Raw genomic sequence first — 23,455 nt, forward strand, 5'->3', positions numbered from 1 at the left:
ACATCTCATCTTTTTAAATGCAACTCCGCAATCGTTCCAGTGCTGCAGTTGAAACAACTTTCTCTGTTGGAAAAAACGTGCTGACGCCCAAAAGCAAATATTTTATCTCTGAACCAAAACTTGATTGTACCAGGTGTTACTTTGTTTTGTTGGAACCACTCAAATTTATATGTAAGGCAGAGAAAGCATAATGACGTCACTCTATCTTGCTTTTCACATTTTACTTTTACAAGCTTCGTGGATATCTACATCTCTGTTAAGTTAAATGTAGAGGCACTAGACGATGACTCTAACATAGGTAGAGCCGACACAGGCAGATCTTTATAATGTGGAGCTGTAGCAATTGTAGAGTGGATGGTGGGACATGTAATTGCTTTTTCTTTTCTTATTCTATGATGGGACACATCTCCGTTTCCCACGCAAAATTAGCAACCAATTACGTGGTCGCCATGTTCCACGATACTAGGCTTCAATGCGCGAAAAATTCCCGGAAATTTTTTTTTTATGTTTTTCATGTAATTCTTTTACAGGCATGACCGCAAGACACATTTAGATAAAAACTGATGATGAAACTATCACTTTCTAAATCCTAATTAAACCCCAGCATTAACACTTGACGTATTTAGTTGTCTTGTTTAAACAAGCAAATTCTGAAAAACCTAATCTTGCAAATATATCAAAAACTACTCACAATATAAAGAAAACTAACTCCAAATTCACATTCAGCGACCAATAGTAGCCCAAGGTAAGCTTAAAACTCGAGAATTTTTTTGTTGTTGCATAGTGTAGTCAACTCGTTTTAATTCAGTTTAAAATAGCCTATACTGACATCAGGCAACACTTCTGTACAGATGCAAGTAAGCAATACTCTACAACTCTATGTTCCTGTCATAAACGTGGCACTCGATTTGCGCCATGTTGTAATTATGTGTAGCGGCTGCTGTTATTTCATAAACGTGTGTTCTTAGTCAACTATGACGCAATCAATGTTATTTGTGAACCATAAACATTAAAAATATTTTATTACGTCACAAATCACGATAATCAATTCATCAGCAACCGATCAAAAACTTTTATTGAGAATCATTTTAAACAAATGATTTCCCAATTGCAATCCCCAAAAAAAATTAATTTTGCAAAATTTTTCTTTCAACTATTTTCAAATTGTTTTTACATAAAGAAATATTTGACGATTTATCTTCTTCACTCGCCCAATCACTGGCTGTGTTGTAGATTTCAATTGCTTTTATGTAAGCGGCTTTAGCGTCAAACAGTTGGTTGATGTTTTCAAGCGCAACTCCCATACAATTGTGGCAATATCCAAATACACCATATTGACTTGCTTCAACATTGAATGCTGTTTTCATTAATGTGATTGCGCATTCGTTCTTTGTGATCGATTTCGACCAATCAGCTGCTTTGTTGCAGCAGAAACCAAAGTGCTTCAAAAACCAAGTAATTTCTAGGCATTTAACTTTTAGATCAACGTTATTTATATTTTGCATGAAGTTTAAAATTTCTTCCATAAATGAATATTGTTGTTTAATTTGTTCTTGTTTGTTTTGTTTTGATAATTCTGTGGATATTTCCCCAATCAACCGACCAACGCTTCCAAGTTTATCTAACCTGCTTTCACCGTCGTAATGATTCTTAATAAATTGAAATCTACAATGAACCAATGAGATTGCGCAATCGCATTCTTTCACATTCACAAATTTCAAAACTAATTTTTTAATATTCTCATCATAAACGTCACGTGATTGATCGGTCAAGCGTGACGATTGATTTGCATCAACGATGGATGCAATCGAAACACAAACAACTTCTGCTTCTGGAATGTTTTTCAAACTCAAGAAGCATTCCGCTTGGTCGATGCTTGGTTGTAACTTGTCCCATCCTTCGACATGGTCGATGATTATTTGCAGGGTTTCTACCGCTTTTTGAAAGTTGTTGTGTTGCTGATAAGTTGCTGCTGAACCTGTCAAACCATGAAATTGTAAAAACAATCAGAGATGAGATTTGTGCACTGGAATGGAGCAAACCTACTTGTGGTTTTAAGTGATTAACCACTCTATGGATGTTACGAATTCAACTGAAGTGGATTTGGATCTTTCATGACGCTTGCATTTTCCGCCAGGTGGCGGCAAACAAATAAAATGTATTCGGTCGACTCTTCTGTGCTTCATTGTGGTCGATACTTAATAACGTGTTACCTCCCCCCATTTTGCTGAAGTGTTTCACGGCTCTTTCGGGAGCCATTTATTTTAGTCTGTCTCATATTGATTGTCAATGTGAGAAAATAAATAATCAAAAAAATAGCTACCAAAGCTCAGTATTCAATCAATAGCTTAAATCACGCAAAGCAGTATTTACCACTCCCGACACCCTTGGGTAAAGGGCCACTCATGTTCAAATAGTTGAGCATTTTCCAGCTATTTGACATAGAAAAATGTAAAAATGCTGTTACATGCGGTATGCTTGATGTTTAATACAGTAGTTTATATCAATGGAGTTTTGTATTGTCGGTCATCATTTGGAATGACCGTTCCAAATCAAACCAATCAATCAACACCATTTAGTTAAAATTTACAAAAAAAAAATGTTATGCCCTCTCATTTTCTTTGAAAATGTGATTTAACAGTTGATAGATTAGTACTTGAAATTGCGACGATGTCGGCAGCTAGTACCGTTGACAGGGATGGTATGGGGTAAGCTTTTGTACCCGAGATGGTTTTATTATCTCAAAATCTTTTCAGGGGACTTGCATTTAGACGAAAGTTCCAAAACACCAATTTTTTTAGATCTATTTTGTTATGTTGAAGTATTTTGCTTTCTTAGTCGTAGTCATCTTATATTTTTAAGACAAACACTGTGTCATTTTTCTTTTTCCTGTTTTTAATTTTATATTTCAAAAGTGATGCGTTTTGATGACAGCTTTTTTTTTGGTTTTAACAAAAGACCAAACTCAAAGTATTCTCTGAGTCGTGCTACTAAGTACATGTACTAGGGTGGGCTAAAAAAACTTTTTTTTTGAAAATTACAAATGGGGTGGTCCTAATGCCTGGCAAATGATCCAAAAACATCCCAGAATTTTTTTTGGGGAATTGGGGGCAAAAGCCGGCCTCCAACTCCCCCATCAAGGTCATGCGGGAGTCAAGTTTCAAAAATGCTGTAACTCGAGAACCGCTTGTGGTAGAAATCTGTTCTTACACTCAAATGATGCAGAATAGTCATAATTCTATCTGCCCTAAAACAATTTTTCTTCTAAGTAATATATTTATTGAGATATTTAGAAAAAACTGGTATTTCATGTTCTTACATACCTTCGCATTTCTATCACATCAGCCTTTCTAGATTTTCGCTATTAAAACTGCTGACACGCAAACTTCAGCAGTCAGCACTTGTCACCAAAGCATCTCTTTTGATGAGTTGTGTGCAATTGACAATTACTGTAGACATAGAATTAGACCAATGAACGTCTTAAGAGCGTTCATTAAAAACGAATACAAAACGATATACTAGCAAAATCTAATATAAAATCGTCTCCACTCCTGCACACATGAAAAGCCATTTAGTTGCAAAGTTATCATAGCAGTGTACACTGTACAGTATAATGTTCTGCAGTGTGTAACTGAAATGTTGTAGCCTACCTGTGTTCTAACTGGCTTGACAAAACGTTACGTTGGTGTCACATGCAGGAGGGTGGGGGTCAAAAATTTGGAAAAACAGCGTTATGTAATATTTGAACCTTCCCTAAGACGTTTTACAATCAAAATACTACTGGCATCTTGTTTTGAGTAATGTAAAGTTGCAGTGAAAAGCAAAAAAAAAACAGTGAAATAATGCAGGATGCAGCCCACAGAAAAGTGACACTGCAGTTATTACTTTGCCTAATCTGTGGCAAAATGAGTCTTATTGTCAAATTTTTCATCATCTTTCTGGATCTAATTTTTTGCCGTATAAGCCCATCACGTCGCTCAAATGTTGCAACTGCTGTTGTTGCTTCACTGACAAGCTTAATGTGGCGCTCAACTGCTTGATTGTGGCATGGATGTAGCAGCTTGAGAGGGTTGGTACGAATGTCATTTACTTCGACAGAGGACTTCTTCCTAATTGCTGGTGGTTCAGTAACACCGTCCATGTTCATGTCCACAAGTTTGTAATAAACTTTGGCCTTTACATTAATTTTTGGGACTTTAAAACGGCGAAAGGTTTCAGAAGATACGTCTTCATCTGGTTCATCTTCTGGCCAATATCCTCCTTCATAACTTTCTGCTGGGATTTCAGCATCAGCACTTGCCTGCAGCTCACCGCGGATAGCCATAATTTTGTTTACTGCTAAACAGCGAACTTGGTAATCACTATCACCCAACATGGCCAATAAAATATTTTCTGGGTGAGCAAAATAGGCATTGCGCTCGAGAGATGCTATTGCTGTTTCTTTTATTTTTGGACTAAGAAACTTTGTAATTCTCTCTGGCAATGCATGGAAATTCTTTGCTCCTTCAGATACGGTATTTCTTCATTTTATCTCAAATCGTTCTGCTAAAAGAGCAAGGTTTTTTGATGGTTTTTCTTTGGAAATGTAAAGTCTTAAAATCCGTGCAGCAAGTGAAATTTCCATGCATTGCTAGAGCGAATTACAAAGTTTCCTAGTCCAAAACTAGTACTGCTATGCATATTACACAGCCTATGTTTAGTAGGCCTATGTGCAATGGACAGTAAATACACAGTAATATATTTATGATAGTCTTTAGTTTCATCATTCAAGACGAGCAGACGTTCCACTCCTTTAGGTGGCTTGATTCTTGAAGATGGTCCAGTCATTGATGATGTGCCCTTCGGTATGTTCTTTGGTACCACATGCACAGGAGGAAGAAGAGGCTATTCCCCATTGGTGCACGGTTGAGTGGAAAAGCCTGACGCTCGTGCAAAGAGAGGAAGCGCACCCACGTCTGTATTTGTAGTGTCAGACCGGTGGAGCAAGTGTCGGCGTCAGGGATGAACGAATGGACTTCCATTTATGATCTGCCCAATTAGCCGCAGAGATGTCTTTTACATCTGTTTCGCTTATGTTTTGATTTCAGTTGACGTGGTTGCTCGTTGGAAGGAGCAAAGACGTGGGCGTGAAAAAGATTGTTGGGCTCCAATGCTCGTCGACTGAGAGACAGAGTGGCTTCTTCGCGATGAAAGTCAGCAGGTTGGATGCTAGGAAGAATGAGAAGATTGTCCAATAGTGTCGGAATCAAGAACCCGGTCACTATGCGCAGGTCGCTTTTTATGGCAGTATCAATGTTGTGGCAGTGATCACAGAGTTTCTAAATTCTCGGTTTTGAAAGAATTCGGGGAAAAACGGGAAAAGTTTATCTCAATTCCGGGATACAGTAAAAAAAAACGGGCTTGATAAAGACAGTAGACTATTCCACGTTGGCTATACAATTGGAATGTCCGTTTTCATGTTGGGACATTTTTTTTTTCAAATTAATAAACTTTGTGAGATATACAATATCCTCAACCTTTGCGCAATTCGAATATTTTTTCACAGGTACCGGTTCATGCACCAATTAGTCCGGAAAAAGAAAGGACAACTGCATTCCAATCACATAGCATTCCATAACAAGTGTTTGTGTTACTTACCTTGTAATTGCTTGATGGTCGCAGGAGTGAAAAGTTCTTTCTTGACAGTCTGCGAAATAACTTTCATCTGAACATAAAAAGTTTATTAAAGTTGGAAACTTTATGTCTTAATATTTAATAAATTCTAAAGATGAGTTAAAAGATTGATTCAATTTGTTTCAATTATTGCAGCGTCTCCCATATTATGAATGTCAGTGCGACTGCAAGGGTATAGCAATTCCATACGAAGATATAGAGGAACAACCTTTATAGGCTATTTTGATTTGTTTGAAATTATTCTTTTAACGTTTTGTTATAATTTTAAAACTATGTCTTTGAAGTTCCCTAGTGTTAAACTGAGGGAGGAGATCTGCCTGACCATCTGAGCTGCTACTATGCTGCGACGATCCTTTGTCCATTACTAGTTGGCCTGTCTGCACTTTCCAAGTACCGAAGGATAGGTCAACAGTCTCAATATTTTATTGGAAATCGATTTCTAATAAAATATTGAGACTGTTGACCGATCTTTTGGTACTTAAACAGTGCAGACAGACCAATTTTAAAACTATTTATATATTCTGTTTCGTTTTGCTCACAGGTTTCGTTTGGTTTAGATCAGGGGTGCCCAAAATCTTGCAACCAAGGGCCACATTTCGCTATCGGCAAGTCTTGGCAAATCACATTAAATTTTTCACTCATTCTTATCCTTGAAATTTGGCTTAAACTTTAAGATTGCATATTGTTGGGCAACCAATCACGAAACGTGTTTGGTTATACAGCCAACCCTGCTTAACTGACTCACGTTTAATCGGATCATCCGCTTATTCGGACCGTTTTGATTGCTTCCGAATGCAAATCGAGTAACCTGGTAAAGACCTGGTCAAATCCGTACCCGACCTGGTAAAGATCTGAACCAGATAAAGTGGTTGTTTGGAAGCTAGCCCGTTTAAACGGACCACCCTTCCACCAGAAAGAAGTTTTATGGTTGACATTTTTAGGCTTTTTCAAGTCAAAAGTTGCTGATGGCATTCTGCTTTGTTTTAGCAAAGTTATTAGTGGCAAGGTTGCCAGATATTTTTTTATTTTTCCAGTTCATTTGCAACTGAATTGTAGGCCAAAAGTAGCCTAATCTATTGACAAGTTGAAACAAGCCAAAAACTAGCCTATAACGTGAAAGTTTGCACAACGTAAAGGCAAAAACGACATTTTTTCCAGAATGGCTTATTTTGTGAAACTCAGTTTGAAACGAAGTGACACAAACTCAACCACCACACAACACGTGACTGCAAAAGTTTTTAAATTTAATTTGGTGTAGTGGTGTTTTCCTTTAATTTGTGTTGATAAGCATTACATTTAGGGATGAAGTTACATTACATTTACATTACCTAACTACAGAGAAACAAGTTATGGAGTTCAAGGTGGACTATACGGAGGAATGATCGCAAAACGAAGACGTTATAACATGCAAAAATTGTGAAATATGATCTTCTCGCTTAACCGAACCAGCTTAGCTTTGTCCAGTTTAAGCGGTTTGACTGGACTGTATGTGCAAATCCAACTGACTAATAACTGATACAGTATATGATTATTGCGCAATAGAATGATTACTTACCAAAAGTCAAGCACGTAGGCTTGTCTGAGTTATTCTGACTTGTTGATATTGCAGGTTAAAAAACTACTTAGACTACAACTTTTTGAACTTAAACCGCTTCAACAATAAAAAATGCAAAAAGTCCTGGATTATGTTCACAATTAGCAAGTTTCTTTCATCATATGATATCATATACGGGGGGGGGGGGGGGGTGATGGGGCGCAGATATTTTTCTCGCGAGGCGCACTTTATGCAGTAGGCACCCCTGGTTTTGACTAAAACATTGTCTCGAACATTTCTACTTTGAAATGTTCAACCACTTACCTTTCCCAATCTCTCAATGACGTTTTTTAAAACGATGTTTCGGGACACTCCCCCCACTCCGTTGCCAGACAAGGCAATGGGTCTTCTGCACGTTGGACATCTGCAATGGTGGACATAAGATTGCAAGCTTTGTGTTTTAAAATATTGGATATGAAAAAAGGCGTTTTTATTTTCAAGTAGAGTTGGCTTTGTTAATCAATTGCACCACTTTCCATTGCACAGTTTGGGAACTTTTAAATTTATATTGTCGTATTGTATTTTATTTGCAGCTTTAAAATCGTAGAAAGAAGTCAACTCTGCATCGAACTTAATGTAAAATAGTTGTGTCTTTTCACAACCTGACACTTCAACGGGTTCTATTTTTAAATGTGCGCTGGTTACGTTTTTTAACTAAAAGTTTGGGAACCACTAATGTGGGAACCACTGATGTGGGAACAACTTGTCACAAGTTATCCTACTATAGGAGATTGATGATGATTTCGAAAGTAAAAAATATAAAATAAAGTGCTTGTCTATTACAATGAAAGCGAAATGTGCCAATTTATAGAATATTTCCTTCTTACCTTTTATCCTGATTGTTCTGACAAAGTCTGGCTAGACAGTTGTGGCAAAAGCTATGTCCACACGTTAGCACACGAATGGGCCTCTTCAGAGGTTCAATGCATATTGCACATTGGAATTCTTCGGTAACGCTGGACGCCATTGTATCTTATTCTAGCGCAGCCAAAAACTAGAATAATTCCTTACAAAGAAAAGTATAGAAAATATTGAAAAAAGCTTTTATTATTTCCTGTAAAACAGATTGATTAATTTTTATAGAAATTTTACAATCAACTATTTCTAATTTCATTAATCAGACAATCAACAATGGACTAGAGGCAGAGAGTTTTGTATTTTCATTAATTTCATTATAATAAGGGATAGAAAAGAAATGAATCAAGCCACACATGTTGACAAGTCATGTCCTGGCATCTTCATTCAATGCTGCTGAAGCCTCCTAGCAACTTGTTTGGTGGTTAACAAATTTTATAAAAAAAAAAAAAAAAAAAATTCAACGATCGCAGACGTTGAATCGATGTATCGTAAGTGGTTAGTTTCATGTTTGGATTGATACTAAAAACGCTAATTTTTATAACTTTGTTAATCTTGATTGTGACTTACAAATATTGTTCTTAGCACTGCAACTGTCACCTCTCATGCACTATGTTGTGATAAACTAACATTGACACTTCTATAGCTATATTCTGTACATCTATTTCACAATCGCAGAATGTATGATCTTTGATTCAAAAGTTATAATAAGATTAGAGAAACAAGTTTGCCCATCCCTGACTGACGAAAGAGTTATGAAATCTGATCTAGTACAGAAGGAACTTCTATTATTATTGACGAGGACAAACATTGGCAAAGAAAGGAAATTGACACTCAGAGCATAATCACCTTAAGAACAACGCACACAATTAACGAGTTGCAGGCTTGAAAGAGAACTGGCTTTGTCTTTTTAACCCATTTACGGCCGGTGTCCTTTTAAAAGGACATCGTTTTGGATACATCAGTATTGCATCATCTTATTTTAATTGAATCATTTTGGACTTGCTAGTAGTTGTTTAGGGTCTGTTTTGAAAGGTGTTGATAAATATTTGCGAACAACGTACTTTTTCTGAATTTTGTGAAAGTTTGAAAATTGTTGAAAAATGAGAAGAGCCGGATGACCCGAAGTGATAAGGTGCATGCATGTTTTATTGCCTATTGGTAATAGATATGAATTATGTCTCTTCATGGTTCTTTTCCATCATTGACTGGCCTCCAAAGCCATATATGACATCACCATCCAAAGCCAAATTCGATTTGATGACGAAACCAATGCTCGGTCACGAGCTGGAGCCGACGACTGTCAGTGGTGTATAGCTATGGTTTGTGCTGCCCGCAGCTGACCATGATTTTGCACCCCTGAACGCGTGAAGTGGGAATCAGCAAAATAGAATTCGAGCCAAATCCGTTTCAAAAAAGATTTTTACTATGCTTTTTCGTTTACGTTTAAAAATATTCTGCCGCCACAAGCTTCCGACGGGGGGGGGAAGACTGCCTACTGAAGGGGTCACCCTCCCACTAGCTACGCCAATGGTTACCGTGAATATAATACGTTCATACAATAACTTTTAAGCGTCCTTCAAGAAAGATCTGACAAATTTCTATCGAAACAAACACCTTCTTATGTTAAGGTATCGCGAGATTTACATTTGACTATGTGGCCGGTGTCCTTTTAAAAGGCAAACAAAAAAATGCATTAAAAAAGCAAAAATGATCAAATTTTTTTAAACTAAATAAAAAGTTATGGAAATACAACTTTGAGGCTGAAATATTTCCTAAAAAGAGCAATGGGTACTTGTGGCGGCTTTTAATGCGTTAAAACTACAAGTCATGAGTCATGACCCAAGAAGAATTAAAAAAGTCAAGTAGGCTAAATGTAAAATTTTGAAAGTTCGATGTAAAGTTTTTTAATAAAAAAATAGGAAAATAGAGTGTGTTTTGAAACCCTCTCTCTTGCCATACAAATGCTAAACTTCATTACAAGCCAATAAAATAACAAAACTTTTCCATAAGCAAAGTAATATTGACGAAGCAAAGCAATTGACGAAGCAAAGCAATTGACGAAGCAATTGACGAGGAAAGTTTCCTGCAGGTATTTGAAAAATCTGTTTTATTGGGAAACTTTTAAGTTATCGCATTAACGAATATTGAACGTTAACTTAACATTGCCTAAAACGACACGACCTTACATTTCTCCCGTCATGAGTTGTTGGAAGAAAAGCTTTTGCAGAAACATGATATCCATCCATGAAGACATGCTTTTGCAACTGAATGACATATTTACAATATTTTATTTACGTAAAATACTTGAAAGCAAAACAAGTGGGGAGGGTGCGCATTTTAGATTTTCACTGACGTTTTTCATCTTTTGTCAACAAATTGTCAAGGCAAGTGATTATATCATTAAGTGGAGTTGTATATTAAAACATATTCATTATGGAATAAGTTTAAGTATTATAAATACATCATAATGACATTGAACAAAAAAGGCAGCATCATATTTAATTATTTATTTGTAGGCAATCACCTACTTTATGATTCACATGAAAGAATGGGGTAACATCAGTGTTGGATTTCTCATCGAAGTCATTTCCTTGTTAGGCTACATCTAGCTTTGTATTTGAAAATCAATTGTTTTTGGGGATGTGAGTAAATAGGACTTATGGGACACAGTCAGTCCGAGTTCCTTTGTTTGATAACAATCTTATCTTTAAGCATCACAACAAATCTACCTGGTAACAGGGGAAGATATATTGTACACCAGGGGTCCCCAACCATTGAGTCGCAGTATTTTTTGGTTGCTAAGGGATCACGAGAACACACGTCCAAAATGGCCATCAAGAATGTGAGTTGGTTGAAAGTATGTCCTTGGTCATAGAATAAATTGATAACACTAAAAACAATTGCAGCCTTGCATACAAATAAATATTACCTATAACTATGCTCACGTAGCCTACCTCTCCCAAAAATTGAAGAAAAAAAACAAGTAAATTTTGTAAAGAGTATGCAACATTTCCTAACTAGTTTTGCTCCCTCCATTCTATGTCTAACAGGTGGCATTGGAAATGCATAGAATATCTCGAAAGCAAAAACAGTGAACTTGAATGATAGTACCGGTAAAGTTTTAAGGGCCCCTTCAAAACCAAGATACTACTAAAGTATTCCAAACTAAACACCTTACTCACTAATAATTAATTTGACATATTTCAGGATGAAGTGAAATGTGCTTTTGCAAAAGATGGGAGCACTTCAGTTTGATTTTCGAAATTGTCAATCTATAGATTTGAAAATATTCTCCTAAACCTTTAAAACTGAAAAAATTTTGAAAAATGAAAACTCCGCCTAAGAGATATAGGCTAAAGCAGTGGTTCTCAACCTTTTTTCTTTCGTGGCCCATTTTTATTGCATAAAAATTCTGTGGCCCATTAAGTTTTTATATGAGAAAAAAACTATAAAATAGGTTTATAAACAAAAAACAGCAGAACATTTCAATGCGGATTATTTATTTAAACGATCATTAGTAGGAGGCTTGCTCCTGAACATTGTTAACCCACATATGAATTTTTGGAGGGGTTAAAGATAGCGCACAACGCGCACCATCTTCCACATTAAGATGGTCCCGAGCCTCTCAATTTAGCACTTCATCTGCACCAAAGCGGAAAACCCTGATTCACATAAATACATAGACTGCTGAAAGGTAGCAGCATTTTTATACATTCTTCACCGATACGCTGATAAGCACACGCCCTTGCCCAAAACTCGCAAAGATAAGGTCTCAAACATGTCTTTACAAGCAGAGTTGTAAATTCATGTTCGTTTTTTTCCGGAGACTGACAAGATGTTGCAATATATCAGACGATAAATTCGTGACCAAGTTATCTTCTATCAGTATCACAGATGAAAGAGTCTCAAACATTGCAAAATTTCCCTTCTCAGCTTTTCGTTTCCAGTTTTCAAGCTTTTGCACAAACGCGTTTAGAGCGTCGATAAAGCTAAGTACAGTTGGATTCCTTGTTTGTAGCTTGAGATTTAAGCGGTTTAATTGGTCAAAAATATCAAATAGATAAGCAAGTTTAACATGAAGGCACTATCCCTAAAGCAAGATTCCAATTCGTAGTTTTCCTGCATGTTCAGAGATTCTTTTAATTTTTTCTATAGTTCAAAAACTCTTGCTAAAACATTGCCCTTTGATAGCCAACGGACTCGAGTGCAGTAAAGTAAATATAAGTGTTCAGCATTCATCTCCGAGCATAATTTTCTGAATAGCGGTAACAAAGTTTATCTCCTTGATAACTATGTTCAGAACATTTTGAAGAGATTCTGAAAGAGTTTTTGATGCAAGGGCTTGTCTGTGTATCATGCAATGCATTGAGACGGCATGAGGTGAACGACTACCAACTGATGTTTGTAGGCCACTTGTAGCTCTTAACATGGCAGGAGTACCGTCAGTGCATCACACAAACGTTTTCCAAACCGGGTTATTCTTGGTCAAACAACGCTGCCAACCTTTCTATCAATCTTGTATTGGTCTCTAATGTAGCAAAAAACAGGATATTGTCTTTTAGGTCTTTTTCTGACGTATCTGCAAAACACCAAGAGCTCGGAGCAAGATGCAATGTCAGTAGTTCCATCAAGTTGAATTGAGAAGAATCCCAATTGTTAATTTTTTATTTCTGTAATTACCTGCTCTTTTATATTGTTAGACAAATCAGCAATTCTTTGCCGTGCAGTATCGTTTGAAAGAGGAACTTGCAGCAATTACAATTTTAGCCAGTTCGAAAGCACAAGGATTTGAGTCTCGCCAATTGTGTACGGTTTACGTTGCTTGGCGATCATAAAACTAGCCTCAACAGACGCTTCAGCAATGCCTTTGGAATGTTGCTGGAATCTCGCTGTTGAATCCAAGCGCTGACGCTTCACAGTATCTTCTTTTCGTCTTCATCATTATCGCACATCTTGATCCTTGTAATTTGGATGAACTTTTTCTAGGTGAAGTCACAGTTTTTATGGCCTCAATGTTATAATATATAGCTTTATATCCATATCTTTATATCCATATCTTAAAACAATGAAAACTATTAATACTACAAAAAGTGCTCAATGCCAAGCAAAACGGCAAAGCAGAGCGAATTAAATCAAATATAGTGTTGTATTTCCAGACGTTTAATATAAAATAAACAATAATAATTGTAGCGATAGCCAACCAAGTGAGAAAACCATTTACCTCTTGTTACTTACTGACTCATGTGCACAAAAACAACTCAATATATATCAAGAAAGAAACGCAAAACAATCAACTAAGGAACGTGGTACAGAACGCTCAATTGATTACACTCGCAATGCGGTGGTAATCAATTCCAACGTCTGTACCAGAAAACGCTGAACTGTGATTATGTAGTGACGCTGGTCACGAGTTACATATATTCAACGTAAATAAAATGACGACTATAACATATAGTTATTACTATCTGAAGCCTTTACAAATTGTTTCACCTAACGGATCATCACAAGGTCTGAAAAAACATCCAAACAGTAAAAAATTGATAATTCTGAAAAGATATTAAATATTACAACCGTAATTTAATCTGCCAATAAAAAAATCTCTAAACCTGTACTTCCTGAGAAGATATTAAATATCACAACTGTAATTTAATCTGCAAAAAAACCCTCTAAACCTGAATTCCTGAAAAGATATTAAATATTATAACCGTAATCCAATCTGCAGAAGAAAAAAACTTCAGAATTACTAAGGACAACCTCCATCCATTACGACAAAGTTTCAATCAATTTGTCCCAATGGAAACCAAGCAACATGATGGCAACATCTATGACATCACAAAGAAGCAAAATGCTGTTGTAATGATCAGTGCAACCTGTAGTAAACTGAACAAAATTAATAAAAATTGTTTTTAAACGTGTAAAAATTAAATGAGATTTATAACCTGTAAAAATCAGATGAAATTTAATTTTTTCAAAATTATAACCTGTGAAAATCCCAAGGAATTGTGATGATGTAACCTGTAGTGACCTGAACAAATTAAATAAAATCTGTTTATAAACCTGTAAAAATTAAATGATATTTATAGCCTGTAAACAACAAATGAAATTTTTTAAAAAACCTGTGAAAATCAAAAGGAATTTATTTTATTTAGAAGTACTTGAGTTTAAATTTGTTTTTATGACGACATTTGCCGACCAGTTCCGAACGCCTGTTCCAAAGGTGGCCACTATCAGCTTTCAGAATGGCCAGCTTTTCAGCCAAACATAGGCCACAATTGTTACGACCACCTCCACTATAAGGCCGAGCACAGCTGTGGATGGATCAACACCCTTGTCCTTATGGTCCCAAACTGCCTTAGATAGTTCGGTGCTGTTTCGTTTAGACCTATCCATGGAGGTACATTTATGGTTGGAAAACGTTTTTTAAAAGTAGTTTCACAACAACCAATGTAATTAAGAACCTTTGGGCCGTTATCAATGGTGGCTTTGTAAACAACAGCCTTCTGCAAGCATTGCCCATTCAAAGGACAATCTTGCCTCACCCTACAATTGCAACCAGGCTGCGATGGTACATTATCAGCCTGCAATATTGCTTTATTCTGGGAGGATATGACGCTTGCAACATTCGGAGTACAACTGTAGCTCAGCTTAATAGTATTACGGTTGAATATTTTGTGCAATCTATGATGGGGTGGAAAGTGTATGGAAACAAGTTTGAAAAATTCCTTACCAATATTGCTATCAACCTGCAAGCTGAAAGGAGGGTTAAACCATAAAATTTTCCGGCTCCTTTTCCTAGATGTTAGTAAGTTATTAGCAGGGTTGTAGCAAACTCTCTCCGCAAAACCACTTTTCGAAAGGGCATCATTATAAACAGATGCGGTCTTATCAAATTCATTTTGGCCAAATGATGTGGCGGACAATCGCTTTGAAATCATAGTCGGGATTTGTCTCTTAATGTTTGGTGGGTGATTGGACTGGGCATGGATGTAAATTGGATCATTATTGGGTTTTCTATAAGGCCAGAATTTACCAGATAGCAAATTCAAAGAGACGTCAAGAAAATCAGTTTCAATTAGTGCAGTATCCACAGTAATATTTAAGCCATGTTGTTTAAACAATTGAATGACATCTTTTCTCAAACGATCAATTTTAGGGCCGGATAAATTACGCAAAATAGCCAGACCATCATCACGATATAAGCCAAGCATGTCTCTGTCAACAATAGCAGAAAGTTCGTTTAAAAGAAACAAGCCGACCAACTCACAAATCTCAGCACCATCAAATGAGCCCATTGTAACATCAAACAAACCATCTTTCTTAGCCCAAGTTAGCCCAAGTTTCACCACCATCAAAAAGCAACGATTTCCTAGCATGGAAAATTGTTTGTATGATACAATCATCCAAATCCATAAATGGTTTGGCAAACTCAATTGCTTTACACAAAAGTTCCTCCGTAATGGATGGATAAAAATCAACAATGTCAAATTTCATAACTTAGGTGCATTGACGTTCAGATGGAATAGCCTTAAACCAGGATAACACAGAGTCTGTGTTTTTCCATTGATTCAGTCGTGATGCATCACGGATGGTTACGTTAATAGAGTCCAAGTATTGTTTACTTATACGACCAATCTGGGTCTTGGAAGGGTTAATCAACCTGCATTTAGGGTTCGATGTAAAGTTAGGTTTATGATCTTTTAGCGTAATAAACGCTGGGTTGCTTGATACTTTTTTAACCCGATCATCAACCTTTAACGCCTTGGCAATCTTTTTAGCCTCAGTATTGATCGTGTCACTGATAGCAGGATTCACCTTTTTGTATTTTGCCGATACATTATCATGGTGAAACTTGGGCTAAGAAAGATGGTTTGTTTGATGTTACAATGGGCTCATTTGATGGTGCTGAGATTTGTGAGTTGGTCGGCTTGTTTCTTTTGAACGAACTTTCTGCTATTGTTGACAGAGACATGTTTGGCTTATATCGTGATGATGGTCTGGCTATTTTGCGTAATTTATCCGGCCCTAAAATTGATCGTTTGAGGAAAAATGTCATTCAATTATTTAAACAACATGGCTTAAATATTACTGTGGATACTGGACTAATTGAAACCGATTTTCTTGACATCACTTTGAATTTTCTATCTGGTAAATTCTGGCCTTATAGAAAACCCAATAATGATCCAATTTACATCCATGCCCAGTCCAATCACCCACCAAACATTAAGAGACAAATCCCGACTATGATTTCAAAGCGATTGTCCGCCACATCATTTGGCCAAAATGAATTTGATAAGACCGCATCTGTTTATAATGATGCCCTTTCGAAAAGTGGTTTTGCGGAGAGAGTTTGCTACAACCCTGCTAATAACTTACTAACATCTAGGAAAAGGAGCCGGAAAATTTTATGGTTTAACCCTCCTTTCAGCTTGCAGGTTGATAGCAATATTGGTAAGGAATTTTTCAAACTTGTTTCCATACACTTTCCACCCATCATAGATTGCACAAAATATTCAACCGTAATACTATTAAGCTGAGCTACAGTTGTACTCCGAATGTTGCAAGCGTCATATCCTCCCACAATAAAGCAATATTGCAGGCTAATAATGTACCATCGCAGCCTGGTTGCAATTGTAGGGTGAGGCAAGATTGTCCTTTGAATGGGCAATGCTTGCAGAAGGCTGTTGTTTACAAAGCCACCATTGATAACGGCCCAAAGGTTCTTAATTACATTGGTTGTTGTGAAACTACTTTTAAAAAACGTTTTCCAACCATAAATGTACCTTCATGGACAGGTCTAAACGAAACAGCACCGAACTATCTAAGGCAGTTTGGGACCTTAAAGACAAGGGTGTTGATCCTAAAATAACTTGGTCCATCCACAGCTGTGCTCGGCCTTATAGTGGAGGTGGTCGTAACAATTGTGGCCTATGTTTGGCTGAAAAGCTGGCCATTCTGAAAGCTGATAGTGGCCACCTTTGAAACAGGCGTTCGGAACTGGTCGGCAAATGTCGTCATAAAAACAAATTTAAACTCAAGTACTTCTAAATAAAATAAATTCCTTTTGATTTTCACAGGTTTTTTAAAAAATTTCATTTGTTTTTTACAGGCTATAAATCTCATTTAATTTTTACAGGTTTATAAACAGATTTTATTTAATTTGTTCAGGTCACTACAGGTTACATCATCACAATTCCTTGGGATTTTCACAGGTTATAATTTTGAAAAAATTAAATTTCATTTGATTTTTACAGGTTATAAATCTCATTTAATTTTACAGGCTTAAAAACAATTTTTATTAATTTTGTTCAGGTTACTACAGGTTGCGCTGATCATCACATAAGCATTTTGCTTCTTTGTGATGTCATAGATGTTGCCATCATGTTGCTTGGTTTCCATTGGGACAAATTGATTGAAGCTTTGTCGTGGCGGATGGAGGTTGTCCTTAGTGATTCTGAGGTGTTTTTTTCTGCAGATTGGATTACGGTTATAATATTTAATATCTTTTCAGGAATTCAGGTTTAGAGGGTTTTTTTTGCAGATTAAATTACAGTTGTGATATTTAATATCTCCTCAGGAAGTACAGGTTTAGAGACTTTTTTTGGCAGATTAAATTACAGTTGTAATATTTAATATCTTTTCAGAATTATCGATTTTTTGCTGTTTGCATGTTTTTTCAGACCTTCTTATGATCCGTTAGGTGAAACAATTTGTAAAGGCTTCAGATAGTAATAACTATATTTGATTTATATTATCTTTTATATAAAACCCAAAAAGGAATGTCGACCTTTTTCTGTACTGAATAAACATAATGCGATGGATGGGGATATGCTTGGACTTAGAGCTGGCCAAAATTTAAGTGAAACGATCAAGTTTTGTTGTAACATTTATTTATGTAAAGATAAACGCAAATAAAGAATGAAACATTTTTTGCAGATCAAATATCAAAAACAGATCAAATATACTGTAAATTTGAAAACGTTGTTGAAATTATATTTACGACACACACTGTGCAACATATTACCCTTACACAGATGTGGGCAGTAGCGCGCTACTTTTGTAGCGTCGCTATTGTTTTGACAGAATTGGCGGTAGCGCTGCTACATTTTTGTTGGAGTAACAGCTCCGGTAGCGGCACTACTTTTGTTCTAATGTAGTGGTAGCTGAACGGCGCTACATTTCTCTCAGTGGCACTCCGGCTACCCGCTACTTTCCAACTTAAAATGAAAAAAATTACTCGTTTTTTGAAGAATTTTAATTGAGACAATGCGTGAAACAATCAAAGCAGAAATTATTCGACTATTTGCGAGAAACATCAAACCACGTTGATACCGACACGAGTGACACCTGCACTTAGGAAAGGTCATTTTTGAATGGTTGAGAATTCGAATGGTTTCTATTTTATAATAGTTTGGAATATTTTTCTCAAAGAAAATCATTCAAACGCCAAATAAAGTCAAAGTATTGTTTGGAGCACAAATTATTAACTAAACTAAAAATTTAAAACGTGAAATAAATGCTGTGCTGTGCTCATAGCTTTCCAAACCCATTCCTGTTAAACGTTGTCTGAATTTGATGGTGGTTAACTCTGCAGTGGAAACTAGCAATGCAGAATAGACTGTGCCAAAAATGGCGAGGTTCATGGATTTTTCCTTAACTTTCTGAAAATTAGTAGTGGACTTTTACAAACACAAACGTGAAAAAAATTGAAAATAATGACGTCACACGGTCGCGCTGGGCGTTTCTATGGCCCATTTTCATAAAAATTGTCATATTTCGAAAACCATTGGAGATAAAAAGATGAACGTTACATCAAAAGCTGCAAAAGTGGCATGTTTATATCTGCTCTAAGAACACTTTTTATTCTAGAACTACTTGAAAAATAGTTATAAACAAAAAACTCAATTTTACTATTTTTTTGTAGTAGGGGAGATACAGGACCTATCAGACATTTCTTTCTTTTTTGTTCTCATTTCTTCAGCTTATATCAAAATAAGACAAAATTTTTCGAGAATATAGCCAAGGTTAATGTTTATTGACTATGCAAATATCTTGACAATCGAATTTATTTTTGTGAGGTTGAAGCTTATACAAACTTTTTTGAAGAGTGTATAATGGTCCTGCCCCTGAAGGATCTATTATACACAAGCAAATATTGAAAAACAAAACATGTTTTTTCACTTTCATTGCAAACACAATTACATAAAAATGTGAAATAATAATACTTAATGTCTATAACCATTTTAATTGCCAAAGTAAGATTAATTAGCGTTACATCAATAGCTCTACTGTGTAAGAGGCGTCTTCGTAAGGGGGGTGTTAAACTCTTTTCCGCCACGGCCAAAATTCACTGTTTTTGTTGAAATGACTTTTGAAGCGTACATGTAATATAATTTTGCTAGAAAAGTAAGCTTTATTTTTAAAACTTACAAAAGTTGGTTCTTCAAGTGCCTTAACCGTATCTGTTACTGCTTCCTTTTGGCGGCAAGAGTTACTGGCCGAGACCATCAGGTCTACGTCTCTCTTACTGCTAATTACTCCGTCGGCTGATATCAAATAACAACGGGAAAAAGTATGCCATTAGTCAAAAGCCTTATCTATCACTTCAATCAATTTATTTCGCAAAATATATTCGTGATTGTGTATTTTAGGTAGAAAAGGTGATAAAGACTGGGTTTTTGACCTATTTTCGCCATTTCTTGGTCAAATTTCTCAGTTCACATTTTATTTTGAAAATCTTTTTGCATTGAACACAGAATTTCATCAATTTTGTTTTTCCGTTTCTGTGCAAACAGTATTCCATGCACTTTTTGCACTACAAAGCAATTTGCGCCAATAACAGATTACCTTCCTAATTGATGTCTGCCAACAAAGAATGACTCGTATAGCGTCAGAGACCGACTCCCTACCCAGACAGAAAAATCGACGTTGAATCAATGTAAAAATGACGGATTTTAACGCCTGGGTACAGAATGGAATTTTAGCGCCGTCGTGTTATGACTGACAGACACAAAATGAAACCGCACGCTAATAGTAAACTGTCAATCAAGCTATTGAATATCACCAAATTTCTTGGATTTTATAACTGGCTGTGACAAAAGGTTTTTTGTGAACTTCACAATTATCCGATACCAACATAATCGGAATTAAAAGTTGGGGCAAGAAAAAAAGTAAAAGTCATGAAATCTCAGGTTTCTAGCGTCACTGCTTCTATGTGAAATTGCTGAATTAGCAGAGGGCGAGACCATAGGGTCTACGCCAGCAACAAGTACGGTTAACTCATTGTATAATAGGTCTTAGACGTTACTGTTTAATAGGTCCTTCAAGGATTCATTTTAAAGATGTGAAGGTGTGAAAGAAAAGCTTGGAAGTTTGGCGACATCATCAGAGCAGGTTACCAAAAAAGCCATTGCTGTTGTTGATTATAACTGGAGTTGAGGTGACAAATACCAAAGACACATTTTCGAAGTATTGCTTCATGTAGACTCTTTATTGACAGACATATTGCAATTGCTTGAAATTGCAAGATTTTAGCACTGACAACAATGTTTTTCGTTTTATGTCTGTCCATAAAGAGTCTACATTATATCTGGCTACATATCTGTCAATATAGTCTACACCTGATATATCATTAAAAATGAGCCCTGCTGCTAAAAGATCTTAGCAGTTGTAGAGCGACAATAAATAAAACCACCTGGACAGCAAATCAACAGTTTTTCGTCTGCAGACGTTAAAGTGCCCCTGACAGGTTGGATCCAAGTATAGTAACTTTTCAAAGCATTTCCTAGCGCAGAATTACACTTAGCGAACTTTTTAATCTTAACCTCGTAGCTCGACTGGTTAGGGCGTAACTTAATCAAACGACTGCTCCGCAGCGCCACCACAGGCGAAACTCCATATTTCACTGCTCTGGGACGACTTTGGTGGTATTACGTCATCCTAAGTGGACGTCGTTAGCAACGAATGAAACAAACGCTTCCTAGATGTAATTGGTGGATCACAGTTTGGTCAAAATTATTTTTGAAGTGAAAAATGAAGAAATTGTACGAATCATCATTCATATTTAATTCATCATCACTATTCAAAAATAAATAAAAGTTCTCTCTCTCTCATAATGTGCCTTCAGTTGACCATTGAAATCCTGTGTAACGGCCATCTGGATCTGGAAAATTGTTTCGGATTTGCCAAACAATGCATGACGGCATCACAATCCGAGTGTTGCTTCCGAGAGCATCACCTTGTACTGTAGTATACACTCCAACACATGCCTGTAGGCATTTTTACTTGAGTAGTATTAACAAAATCATCTTCAGTGAAGTGAACATATACGACTAGTTTTGTATGGCCCATCCCACTTTCGAACATTTGAAGAAAACTTTGACCATTTTCTTCTCAGTACCTTGTTTTGTGGGAAAGTGGGAAAAGAAAGCACACGATCTTTGTCACTGACAATGTCACATAAACAGCAATTTGTAGGCATTGCCTCAACCATAAATTAAAGGTATATACTGTTTGTGAGATACTGTTGTTACACTGCAAATGGCTATAGCCAGATTAGGACAAATAAAAAAGTATGAAAATTGTAGCCCTATGAAACTGCAATTTCAATTGAATTGAGATGCTGTTTGATAAAAGTAAAATCAACCTATTTGATCGAAACCTGATAGTAATAATAAGTTCACTTTTTCATTTCGGTAATTCTTAATTTGCACATGCTTTAGACCAACAGAGCCCCACACATTCACGTTTTGCAGTAGCCGTACCATACTTTATCAAGTCATCTCAAAGAAAGGATTTATCTTTCCCGCTTACTGTGACGTCACAGCGGTGTTGCCGTTTTTATTTTTGCAATTGAATGAGTGCCAGATTCGCCGATGTCAACGAAAGTTTGCAAGCGTGTAACTTAGTAGCCTGTTGATATTTTGTACGATTGGCTGGTCAGGGAAGTTTGTTAGGGTCATCTTTTTGGTATCTTAGGTAAATTTAGCGAATTTATTTACCTGTCAGAAGCACTTTACATCAACAAAAAAAGTGGTTGATGTGTTGTCTGGTAATAACATTATCAATAATGATGGACTTTTGCGCACAAGTAGTGCAACAAATAGGTTACAGAGTACCAGTCCTCGAAATTAGCGGCGGCACTCGGCAATTGCCGTGGTAAATGCCGCCGTAAACGTCATTCTGGCCATTCTGCTACGGCAATAAAAATGACGCCGCAAAATGAGCCCTTAATTAGGACAAAAATTGTTCAAAATTCCTTCCTGTTTGATTTACTCGCAGTGTGAGTTTAATCAGCAGAAACATCGCACCAAGACCTCACCTCAGACCACTTTACTTGCTGTGAACACTCACGCAGTCTTCGAAAATATTTTATTTTATACTTATAGCATATTTTTACTTGGCAAAAACTTTGCCCAGGCCAAAGGGCAAAAGTTGAAATTGCGTCGGCAATTGCTGTGAACGTTTATTACGACAAAATTGTACCAAAACATGTAAAACGAGAACAGAAGGGAAAAATATGCTAGAGTAGTCTATCACGACCGCATCGTTTGATTTGTTGTGACGCTAAAAGTAGCAATAAAGCAAGCAACGCAATACGCACGCTGTTACGTTAATTCACGTCAAATAACTTAGGGGAAAGTAAGTTAATTTTGGGTTGATTCAACGTTCGAGTCAGCACAAATCGATTTAATTTTCCCAGCGGGTTATATTGCGCACCCAGACAGCAAAACCATCATTTCTACATCGATTTAACGTCTACAGACGCAAAATCAATGCAAAAATAACAAATTTTGCTGCCTGGGTAACAACACTGCCCAAGAAGAAATTTACGTTTGTTTTTCGACATCTAGCGACGTTGAACCATCATAAAATAACGTTAATTGCTCAAACAGGTACCGGTAACAAATTATATTAGCTCCCTGCGAGAAGATTGTCTCGACTTACGTTTATACTAACATAATTTCGGCACAATTGGGATACTGCGAGCAACACAAAGTCTGTTGGATAAAGAACTAGTCAGAATCGGAATCACCAGATGCTGTATCGGAGGATGAGGTTGTCGCGTCGTCACTGGAATACTTGAAGACGGAAAACTGCCCGCTCGTGAACGCGCGATGCCATATGATCGGAAGTATTATTTTACTGCCGAAGAACCATTTATCCAATTTTGTTCTACTTTCTAAACTTGACCACGTAGCTTTTTTAATTCCGATTTGTTTCCGTCATAAAATTCTTTATAAATTTTGCAAAATACCGCACTAACTTTTCTTATGTTCCCTCTGCTTGATAACCTATAGCAGGTAAATTCCACTTTTTACCTGTTTTTAACTT

At 36.5% G+C, this 23,455-nt stretch overlaps 1 protein-coding gene across 1 annotated transcript; it reads right to left on the reverse strand.

The window, feature by feature from the left end:
* Positions 1 to 1,044: 1,044 nt before the first annotated feature.
* Positions 1,045 to 8,302, reverse strand: LOC145785845 (uncharacterized). Its single transcript, XM_082597553.1, has 4 exons — positions 8,095 to 8,302; positions 7,532 to 7,631; positions 5,638 to 5,704; positions 1,045 to 1,978 (listed from the first exon to the last, which is right to left on the reverse strand). The coding sequence occupies exons 1-4, from the start codon at positions 8,232 to 8,234 to the stop codon at positions 1,128 to 1,130; spliced, it is 1,158 nt and encodes a 385-aa protein (XP_082453679.1). The 5' UTR covers positions 8,235 to 8,302; the 3' UTR covers positions 1,045 to 1,127.
* Between the last annotated feature and the right edge of the window lie 15,153 nt (positions 8,303 to 23,455).

Source organism: Aplidium turbinatum, chromosome 16 (genome assembly GCF_918807975.1).
Source record: "Aplidium turbinatum chromosome 16, kaAplTurb1.1, whole genome shotgun sequence".
Taxonomy (NCBI): Eukaryota; Metazoa; Chordata; class Ascidiacea; order Aplousobranchia; family Polyclinidae; genus Aplidium; species Aplidium turbinatum.